The sequence below is a fragment of the Agaricus bisporus genome (genome assembly GCF_000300575.1).
Source record: "Agaricus bisporus var. bisporus H97 unplaced genomic scaffold AGABI2scaffold_1, whole genome shotgun sequence".
NCBI lineage: Eukaryota > Fungi > Basidiomycota > Agaricomycetes > Agaricales > Agaricaceae > Agaricus > Agaricus bisporus.
The window spans coordinates 2,176,531-2,186,831 of NW_006267344.1; the positions used below are offsets into that span (position 1 = coordinate 2,176,531).

Here is a 10,301-nt window from a genome sequence, read left to right on the forward strand (position 1 = left end):
GACCTGCGCTTACCTTCCTCCATCTGCTGTACAGCTGCAATGTCTTTCTTACGCTTTAATCTCTTTCTCTTGTTCTCGTCTGGCGTTGCGCTTGTGTTCTTCGTTCATTTCGTTTACTACTTGGTATTGTCGCGGCGCCTCCTCGACCGTCTGCCTGGACCTAAAGCGCCGTCTCTGCTTTGGGGTGAAGAGTGGAAACTTTACAGTAGTACCCCGGGCCAACCCTATGCTCGCTGGCACAAACGATACGGCACGATTGTCAAGTTTCGAGGTGCCTTTGGTGTATGTGTGCTATCCATTCCAACCGTTGACGCAGTGCTCATTGCACCTAGCATCAAGTCGTCTCGATCACAGACCATAGGGCAATATCCTTCATCCTTACCGAAAATGCTTACTTGTTTCCGAAAGCAAGAGGCGTTCGTGCTTGGTTTAAAGCAACCCTTGGTGAAGGTATCCTTTGGGTCGAAGGTATGTGATGCAATAATTCACGCTTCTCTCTACTAAAGATGATACAGGAAGAGATGCACACGAGCGCCAGAGGCGTCTGCTAGCGCCTGCACTTAGGTACCCTGAAATTAGTGAGATTCCCCGACTAGTCTCACACAATTTCCTGCAGCCCACAAGCAGTTCGCTCTCTATCCCCAATCCTATTCGAAACTTCGGCCAAATTGGTTTCTCAGTGGATGAAAATTCTGGATCGACAACACGCAGATACGGCTGAAATAGAGATCACAAGCTGGGCTGGACGTTTTGCGTGAGTTTTATGCGGAAATCTTTCTTGTAGTTTCATTCACACAGAGTTGAACAGACTCGACACCATCGGTCGTGCCGCCTTTACTTATGATTTCAATTTTCTCTCTCAGGAAGAATTAAGGCCAAACTTTCTTGCCGAAGTCCTTGATGGTCTTACCAACAACGAGAATAACAAGTCATCATTCTATATGCGAGCTCTTTTTTGGCTTTTCCCGCCAATCCTCAATATCGGGAAGAAAGGCGAGATGATAAGGCGGACGAAACAGGAGCTTGGCTCTATCGGATCGAGGATGTGGCATGACGCGAAAGCTGTGGGCGACCATGAGGGTCGTACCATGATAGCCTTTATGCGTAAGTTGAACGGATGGAGGCTCGAGACAACTATTGACTACTGAGAAAATAGTGAAAGCCGATGCTGCTGCAGCCACACCCGCCGGTAAAGGTGACGTAATTGCTCAAATGCGGACGGTCATTTCCGCTGGGTATGAAACTATCTCTGCCATTGTCGCGGTAGGTCAACATCAGATATTTTTTGCGCGCGGTAATGAACACATTTCCAGTGGATGCTCTATGAGCTTGCTTGCCATCCTCAAATTCAACATGATATGCGGGAGGAAGTCCAACAAATACAATGCCATTCTATCGATGTCATCAATGATAAGTGTCCTCTTCTCGAAAGTGCTCTCAAAGAAACGCTCCGCCTTCATCCCGCCATCATGGAAAACCACCACGAGGTATGATCTCCATTTTCCAGACAAGCCTCTGAATATCGTACCAACCGAGTCTGCTCAGGCATCGGAAACTGTCAATATACCACTCGATGAGCCGATACCAGGCACAGAAGATACTCAAATTGTCATACCCAAGGGCACGCTCCTTGTAATACCCCTCAACATTGTTCATCGCGACCCTGAGGTCTGGGGCTCCGACGCCGACATTTTTCGTCCTGAGCGTTGGTTAGAACGGAAGAAGAGTCAATTACGCCACAAACACGAACTTTTAACATTCAGCGAAGGGTAAGACTCAAACATCTGCTAACCTATTTGATTAACCTGTGGTGCATAGTCCTCGTGCATGCATAGGCAAAGCTTTCGCAATGGCCGAGGTCAAGGTAAGTTTATGCCATTAATTCGTCTCTTTGGGAGGTTGATTATGTGCAGATTTTGATGGTCACCCTCCTTCAACATTTTTCCTTTACTTGTGAACACGAGATTGAGGCCTTCCAAAGTTTTGTGATCCGTCCACGCATCAAAGGTCAAAGCACAAGTTCTCTACCTTTGGTCGTTCACAAGTTGTGAATTGAGATAGAATTTCTACTTTATCTAGCATCCGATTCAATAATTACTACGAACACCCTTACCTAAATAAAAAAAATATTTACAGTTTTTATAGATGAACAAATAAATGAGGTGAAAAAAGCAGGTATCTTTCCAATGACAGGGAGTAATTAAAGGGTATGTACATAAATATTAAACGGTTATGGTGAAGCTGCCACTACTTTCCCTTGACTCATGCTTGCGCACGAGGAGAAAGCCTCAGGCGGCAGCCGTCTTTTGGGAAGAGAGTTGCAATAATCCTGTCAAGGGTTTCAGATGGGAGCAAACCAAAAAGAACGGGTCGCCACGTACTCAACTTCGCCGCTTCTTGGCGTGATTTCGTGCTCAAAGTTCATTAAAACAGCGGCATTAGCCAACATGAGGGCAATGGTCATCTGAGCATACTCGAGTCCAATACATTTGTGAGGACCACTGCCGAAGACAAGGTAGTTCTGGGAATTTGAATTGGCTGAGCCTTTCGAGTCGAGCCAACGTTCAGGGTGAAACTTCTCCGGTTCAGGGTAGATTTCTGAGTCGTGAAGGGAATTGTAGAAGGATGGAATGACCATGCTGCCAACCGGAACGGTATAATTTTCGTTGATCGGGAAAGGTTTCTTGCACTTATAGGGAACCTGCAGAAAAGGAAACAAGGTTACCATAAAGAGAATGATCGACCTCATGACGACAAACCATTGTGACAGGGGGCTTGATACGTAGACTCTCTTTTACTACGGCTTGAAGATAAACCATTTCATCCAACATCTCGAGCGTCAACGGGTCTTCGTAATTACCCATTCGAACGCGTTCCTGTTCTTGCCTGACTTTTTCAAGAATATCCGGATGATCGGCAAGGTGCTGGAAGCCGTAAATTACACCGCTACTCATGGCATCTTGAGAAGCGAAGAGAAACGAGAATACGACTTGCGCCATCTCATAATTACTGAAATCCTTCCTTCCCTTGTACCCCGGTTCAGCCATGATCGAAACCCATTCATCCATCATACACTCAGGTGTGCCACCCTCAGCCATGGCGAGTTTACTCTTAGAAGCGGCAAACTCTAACCAGTGCATGACAAATTTGCGAGCCTGGATGGCTTTGTAAACCTTGGTTCCGGGAAGAGGAAGGGGGAAGTTGACGAGTTCAAGGGACTGAGTAATGCGCCAGTATTTGTCGTTGATTTCTTCGACAGTATTTTCGGGAATATAATATCCACAAAAAACACGAAGTGATGTCTCCATGTTGGCTTGACGGGCCGTCATCATGATCGGCTTGGCTGAGGGGTCGGCAGCAGCTTCGTCAAGCCATTTGGTGTAATGTTTGCGAGCAACACTGTCTTGGAGACCTAGATAGATACTTCGTTTGTGTGAATAGGGGTCTTACTCAAAAAAAATTTTGGTAACATACCCGAGTGCTTTGCGAGTGAAAAGTAAGTTGAGGACCTTGCGGTAATCTACATGGTCTTTTCCAGTCAAAAAAACCCTGATATGCGAATTTAAGACATTCAACAAAATAGCGATACAATATGATGCCCTCACCAGTTGTCCGACCCTATAACCAATTTGCCAGAGTGGACTAGGGCAGGCTCGGCATACATGGGCGAGTTGAGAATTTTGCGCGCGTATTGGTTCGAGGAGGCCATCACGATGAAACTGCCACATCACATAGGTAATACCGAGAATGATAGGGTAGAGACTCACATGTTGAAAACACTGACAACGCTCAGTGGTCCTGAATCCCACTGTTTCTGGTATCCCTCCATGGTAGGAGACATAGAATCAGCAAAGCGTCCAATAACAGGTATTGTCCAGCTATCGCCAGGAAGATGACGCTTTTTATACCGGTAGACTGCTTGTTCAAGTGCGAGTAGTCCTCCGATGATCCCAAATGTTGTGTAGAACCAGGTCAGTGTACTGCCTTGAACAGCGGGAGGAGCGTAAGAATATGAGGCATTGTGGAGGACGTTTAAGGCAGCGTGAACGTCAAGGACCATGATGATGGTATGAGGCAACGGAGGTCTACTCAAAAACGAGCTGAACTTGTTCAGCTTCTTAAATTTCCAGAATGACACCACTTTCTTTTCCTTAGCCAGTCATCGGCGTGGGACTTTCACGTTATTGATGCATTTGTTGATGCATTTTTTGATGCATTTTCTTACTTAAGTAGGTAGAGGTGGGAATGGAGACCGGCTTGACGTGCGTTATGCACCCTAATTGGCCATAGGCTGGTTACTGGCGTTCTGGGCCCAAAGACTGAAATTGAATCAACAGAAAAATTCGAGCTAACGTGACCTGATACGAAGGAGCTCGAGCGGATAGCCGGCCAACCGACTGTCATTTATAGGGGTATGAGTCAATGATTCTCAGGTTGAATTCTAACTTAATAATTAGCTTCAATATTGAAATTTGAACTCCCGACTTCCCCATATACACGCATTTCGCCTCAATGAACCGTCAACCTGCGTGGGATTAAAATGTCAGTTAAGCTTCAATTCGCGACTAAGTATATCTCGTCAAGCAGGTCAAATTAGCCACTAGATGTATTCAGCTTTTTGGTAAGTATATAACACGGTGCTGTTAGTGTCGCGTTTACATCTACTTATTGTGAGATCTATATGGCTTTACTTATCGATACCAAGTCAGCGAGATACATAGTGTTCATTGCTTTGCTCCTGGTATATCCCACTTATCGTTTGCATCTTCACCAGCATCGACATTCATGGCATTCGAAAGAGAAATAGATGGTAGCGCGGTGAGGAACCTTCTGCCTTGCAACAATTATAAGTTGAATTGGCATATACTTAGGGCGAACCGTCGAAGCAAGCCATCCATGCTGGATTGTCTTCCAAACTGATGGCAATAAAAAATAGAACTTGTCTCTCATCTGCCGAAAAAGTCCTTGGAGTAGCCATTGGAGAGTATACTATACGATCGAATAGCACCAGCAAATGAGGTAACTTGGTGAAGCTCCTCACCGACGTCATAGCACATCTAATCAACTTAATATCTTCAGGTTAGTAGTCTTTTCACCTCTCAACCATGCTTTCATTCGCTATTTCCTCATCTCGTGCCAACGCTACTAGACCGGCTGTTCGCGTCATACACAGGGGTTTCTACGGTAGCCCCACTGTCCGAGAAAGTGTAGGAGAGAAAGTCCGGGAAATGGGACAAAAGGTAGGTTCAAAACAAGTTCATGTTCAAATGTATCAGATGCATTTTCTGCAACAAGGTCAACAAGAAAGTGGGCAAGGGACTGGCTTCCGCGATTGAGCAGGGCGAAAAGATAACTACTGCTGGGAAGGAGAAACTAGGTCCGTTTTGTTTCTTCCATTCGTAGATCCGTGGACCAATGCTAGTCTTCATCAGAGGGAGCACAAAGTGAGGCTGAGCAGACCAAAGACTCCTTAAAGGAGAAGGCTCATAGTGTATGTCCATCTTGTTGTACGTCCTACCGGTTTTTCCTGACGGCTATGCATTAGGCCGGGGAACGTGCGTCCAAAGCCAAACAGGATGTTAAAGAAGACCTGGAGAAATAGATTGAAACCTGTATGCATATAACCGCCATTGCCATTATAGCGAGATAAAGTTCTTCTACTACGATGTACGAGAGATCACTATGTCGGAATAAACAAGTATAAATAATATGTCTAAGTCGTTAACTTACGAACGCGGGAGCGCTCTTTCGACGCTACGAATGTTTCGTTCCATTGCTGCGCACACTAGGCATAGCTTTCGTCCTTGTGTACACAGATTAAGCGTGTCCAACAGCTCATACAGTGGCGGCAGTCTTGTTGCCCGTCATTATACCGTCGACTATGCATCCAAGTACGCGGAAAAAATGCGCCAATTGGCAGCTGAGTGAGTTACTTCAGTTCTGCTATCCTGTCTTGTTACAAAATGATTGAAAATCTCTGCCTGCACACTCTTTTCCTTTGATACCCTGCAGAAAGGGTCTGAGTATAAATGAACTCAAGGAAATGGCAATGAAATCACAGAAAGAGGAAATACGACGGCGACGGCAGGAACGAGAGGAGCAAATGGCCATTCATGTCGTTGAACAGGAAGACTCAACTGACAAGTCTACGTCAAGGTCTTCATCAGCACCTCTGTTGGATAAATCACGCAAGGACAGCTCACCAGTCAAAGTATGGCAAAATTCCACCTCAGTCTTAGCTGACGTCGACCGGACTTCCTCTAGCCGCTTTCTAGTATCCTCAACTTCACACAAGTATTATCGACGCACCACACCTCAGAACAAATCGCTCATCTATGGAATGGCTTCCACATGTCGCGGTCAGGGGGGACTGGTCGGGGATACCTGTCAGCTTCCATTCCTCTGAGTCTATATAACAAGATGTCAACTGTCGCAGAAAAATATCCCACGTTCGTCATACCCATTCGCCGCCCACGAAATAGTGTACAAGCACCGTCCATTACAGGGGGAAACGAAGACGCATATGAATTTTACTTCCTGCAGTGGGACTTTCATGGTGCACCCCCGGTACCAACTGCCGACCCGTTTGCAAAAGTTCCTACGTCTGAGAATCCGAATCCGAAACTCTCGACGATTTTGTTTACGCCACTGGAAGAATACAAACTGCGGAATACATTCGCGACTCCGTATCTAGTACTCACGAACTATACTGATCTTGCTTCTACCCATAGTCAAGTCTTGTTACGTGGAGAAATTACGCCGAGGTCCAACAGTGGAAAATTCATGTTGAGCCAGGAGGATGCACAACGACTTTCAATGGCTATCCAGAAATTTTATCTATGGGGAGATGGAGGAGGCGAAGGAGAGAAGCTATTGAAAATCTTCCATGAGCAGCCCGATGAGTTTAGATGGGAGGATTTATTGAAGCTGGCAGATTGGGACGTGTGAAGTTTGTGAAGACCATTGGTGGATATAGACGTGCCCATCGGAAGCAGCAACTGCATTCTTCGAGCATATATTCATATTAATATATAACGGGGATCCACTAATAGATATGGGTTATGACAACATCCTGTGCACTGCAGAGTCATTAATTGTTACTCACTGAAACGCCCAGGTCTTCCAGTTTATGCAGTTATGAGCGGCGCCTTTCTAACCCACTCTCTCTTTTCGATCTCTCCAATGACGAATGTTGCGAAGGCTTTACGAGGGAGGCTCAGACCAACCTTGCCGTCGCCTACATAGCCCACTACTATAGTTTGGTTATCACCATCCGAGTTTGTCAAGATAGGGACCCGAACTATCGTCCAGTCCAAATCATAGCCTTGCCGGCGAATGGTGTTTCCAATAGCAACAAAGTCTTTATACGCCGATTTTGCCCCCGCTTTGACGACATTTATCATGCAGGAATACGCAAAACTATATTTGTCCGCTGGGTCAACGATAGATGTTGCTCCAAGGACGATGAGGCGCTTGATGCCGCGTTTCCCCATGAGTTCAATCAAGAGCTGATAGCCCTTAGCTAGTGGGGTATCATTTGGCTGCCCAAAAACAGGACCGAGGGCTGAAAGGACGACATCGACGCCCTCTAGAGCCCTGTCGATAGAGTCTTGATCGGTGAGATCACCTTTGATAATGGTGAGAGTTGGATGGGTTGTGCTGTTGATATCGGGTGGTAATTTGTGGGGACTTCGTGCGTAGATGATGACAGGATCAGAAGGATATTTGAGTAGTAGCCCTCGAACCAGGAGAATACCACATGGCCCTGTAGCGCCCAGGACAAGAAAGCGCATTTGTCACAGGTGGAGTATAAGTTCAGACATACACCGAACAGGGTATATATACATCTATATTAGTCTAGTATGGGTTGCTTAGGCCATGGGCCCCTAAGTGATGCTTCCACCTCCATCGCTGAAATCGCTTGTCCCATTTCCCCTTCCTTATGAGGTTCAAGCATTACCATCTCTCTTCCATAAGCACGGCCGAAACTTCTAACCACCCTTTCCAGCTCATCATCCATGCTGATTTTACAATTGATGGATTCTTCGATGCTCCCAGCTTTAACATTGTTCAATCCACACGCAATGATTTGGTCAAACCAGGAGTGTGGCTCCTGGTTGACGTTGAACGCAAATCCATGCGAAGTCAGACGGTGTCGGATTTGGACGCCGATGCTAGCTATCTTTGTCACAGGGTCGAGGAAAACGCCCGTATGTTCCGATGAAATTGGTGTCAATCCATGATTTTCTTTTAGATGTTGCTCGATCATCTTCTGCATTCGACAGACATAGTCTCTGGCGCCCATAACGGGCGCATAACGGGAAAGGTCTATCAAGGGGTATCCAACAATTTGGCCAGGCCCGTGGTAGGTGAGTTGACCACCTCGCGATGATAATACGAAGTCTGCACCCATCTTCGTCAGGCGCTGGAGATCATACTGAACGGTCGAAGCAGTCTGACGGCGACCCGCGGTATATACTGGGCGGTGTTGGAGAAGGAGAAGGATGTCTTTATGGGAATTCACTCGTCGGAGAGCTAACTGTAGTTCATGAACCTTTTCTTGAAGCTGTAGGGCAGGAGAATAAGGTAGTGGGTGGCGAAAGATGTGGTAGAAAATAGGGGGTAATGCCATTGCATTGAGAGCAATTTCAAGGAGTTTGAATTTCAACAAAAGCACATGGAATTATTACGATATTGACGTTTGTTTGTTCCTCTCCCTCCTCTTGCGTCGAATGTAGTTCACAATGCCCTCACTCATAGTCTCGCTGTTCAATCTAAAATGCCCCAGTTACTACCTTCCATTACTGATATACGTATCGGCACTGGGCGGGTGGCGCGTGAAGTGATGCCACCTTGGCGTTGTTTATCATGTTGGTCATTATCTTGCTCTTGGTACTCTGCAGTATCTCGTTAGGTCACTCCAATAGTCACTGGAGGTGGGTCACCTCTTCATTTGCTTGGGCTTTTTCCTTATCATCGTGTGTGGATTTCTGCCAGGTGTCATCGATATGACGTCAGCGATAGTCCTTTGACACTTACGGAATGAAGGTTATGAGTGGCGCGATTTCTGCGGGACTGCATCGAGAGGAATTCAGGGCGCGAATGAGGCATCTATCATGGTGATTTATCCGCGCGTATGACCTTTTTTGAAGCACTTACGGTGGTTTCGCTGAAGGAAGGCATCACAATGGCAAAAAAGTCAAGCGTGAAATTGGTTGGAGAGGTTTTGTGTGGAACTCGCTTGGAAGATACTCCTGCAGTACTGGAGTACTTATATACTCCACGCAGTGGCGTGCACTTCAAAAAGACCGCGCATGTCTTCTTCCCTCTCACGAGGATTTCTCCCGAACTCCGACATGAATGGATACTCAAGTCTTATCCCTCTACCAATACACAACCTTGTGTGAAATTTGAACTGGGAATCACATCTCGGACATAGGAATCATATAATCTAGAGAACGGCCTGCGTTAACATCAGGATAACAGACGTCTTCTTGTGGAGCGTTTGCCTTCCGAATGCAGCAGTCCTGTACTAAGATCCACGTCAACGTAAAGAATATACTTGGTACGGTTTTACTTTATGCTCGGTTTTTGGGCGATGCTTGTTTATACTATAAACCGTAAGTACCTTATTTTCATGAGCCTAAATGATTTAAAAAAAGCTGTATACCGATACGTAGTACATCAATCAATCACCCTTTCGCTTTGGCAGCGCCTCTTCCGAAACGAGGGGTGCGCAGCGGTACAGAGGCACAGTGGCCACTATAATGATTATTCGCAAACTTCGAGATACGTACTTGCAAGTGCATCATCCATTCATGTTGCTGATTGTTAGCGGTAAAGTTCTCTGATAAGGTACTTAATAAAGCTTCATCGCTTCCTTAAAAGCTAGCGGAATGATCGGCCGATCAAATTGTCCCGTCTCGTGTACTAAAAATAAGCACACGGACGGCAAAAAGCTCCCAACAAGCTCCCACCTGCTCCCACATACTCCGCATGATTACAGCTGGTTTAACACGACGGCCAGCATCGACCAGTAGATGCTGATCAGCGAACCGTGGAATCAAGCACCATTGCTGTGATCGATTCTCCGACAACCCTTATCTTTCGACACAGCCACATGTCAGCTAGGTGCGCGACGCGATTGGCTCGATTAGACATCCTCCGCTGTGACGTGACCATCAATTGAAAGTTTCTTCCGTACACTGGTTGGTTTGATATCGTCAGCTTCACTTATCTCTGTTGGATATGTCATGGTCATGGTCTTATCTCTGCCTCTCCGAAAATAAATTTCAAGGGTC

General features: G+C 46.2%; 5 protein-coding genes across 5 annotated transcripts; 2 read left to right on the forward strand and 3 right to left on the reverse strand.

Moving 5' to 3' along the window:
* Positions 1-39: 39 nt before the first annotated feature.
* AGABI2DRAFT_114327 (hypothetical protein) lies at positions 40-2,051 on the forward strand (the record flags this gene model as incomplete). The annotated part of the gene is made up of 10 exons (XM_006454518.1): positions 40-282; positions 333-468; positions 516-564; positions 617-754; positions 809-1,104; positions 1,157-1,263; positions 1,314-1,487; positions 1,546-1,769; positions 1,819-1,864; positions 1,914-2,051. 10 exons carry the CDS (start codon positions 40-42, stop codon positions 2,049-2,051), a joined length of 1,551 nt encoding a protein of 516 aa, XP_006454581.1.
* On the reverse strand, positions 1,978-4,076 carry AGABI2DRAFT_189837 (cytochrome P450 C-22 desaturase). Its single transcript, XM_006454519.1, has 6 exons — positions 3,768-4,076; positions 3,606-3,719; positions 3,475-3,549; positions 2,760-3,423; positions 2,382-2,701; positions 1,978-2,329 (listed from the first exon to the last, which is right to left on the reverse strand). The coding sequence occupies exons 1-6, from the start codon at positions 4,058-4,060 to the stop codon at positions 2,263-2,265; spliced, it is 1,533 nt and encodes a 510-aa protein (XP_006454582.1). The 5' UTR covers positions 4,061-4,076; the 3' UTR covers positions 1,978-2,262.
* Positions 4,077-5,100: 1,024 nt separating this feature from the next.
* On the forward strand, positions 5,101-5,708 carry AGABI2DRAFT_189838 (hypothetical protein). The gene is made up of 4 exons (XM_006454520.1): positions 5,101-5,240; positions 5,296-5,377; positions 5,433-5,491; positions 5,546-5,708. The coding sequence occupies exons 1-4, from the start codon at positions 5,106-5,108 to the stop codon at positions 5,600-5,602; spliced, it is 333 nt and encodes a 110-aa protein (XP_006454583.1). The 5' UTR covers positions 5,101-5,105; the 3' UTR covers positions 5,603-5,708.
* A 300-nt stretch (positions 5,709-6,008) lies between these two features.
* Positions 6,009-8,646, reverse strand: AGABI2DRAFT_189839 (hypothetical protein). Its single transcript, XM_006454521.1, has 5 exons — positions 7,106-8,646; positions 6,461-7,045; positions 6,310-6,408; positions 6,204-6,260; positions 6,009-6,146 (listed from the first exon to the last, which is right to left on the reverse strand). Exon 1 carries the CDS (start codon positions 8,630-8,632, stop codon positions 7,853-7,855), a length of 780 nt encoding a protein of 259 aa, XP_006454584.1. The 5' UTR covers positions 8,633-8,646; the 3' UTR covers positions 6,009-6,146; positions 6,204-6,260; positions 6,310-6,408; positions 6,461-7,045; positions 7,106-7,852.
* On the reverse strand, positions 8,619-9,231 carry AGABI2DRAFT_189840 (hypothetical protein). Its single transcript, XM_006454522.1, has 4 exons — positions 9,160-9,231; positions 9,040-9,111; positions 8,946-8,990; positions 8,619-8,897 (listed from the first exon to the last, which is right to left on the reverse strand). The coding sequence occupies exons 1-4, from the start codon at positions 9,181-9,183 to the stop codon at positions 8,802-8,804; spliced, it is 237 nt and encodes a 78-aa protein (XP_006454585.1). The 5' UTR covers positions 9,184-9,231; the 3' UTR covers positions 8,619-8,801.
* Positions 9,232-10,301: the final 1,070 nt, after the last annotated feature.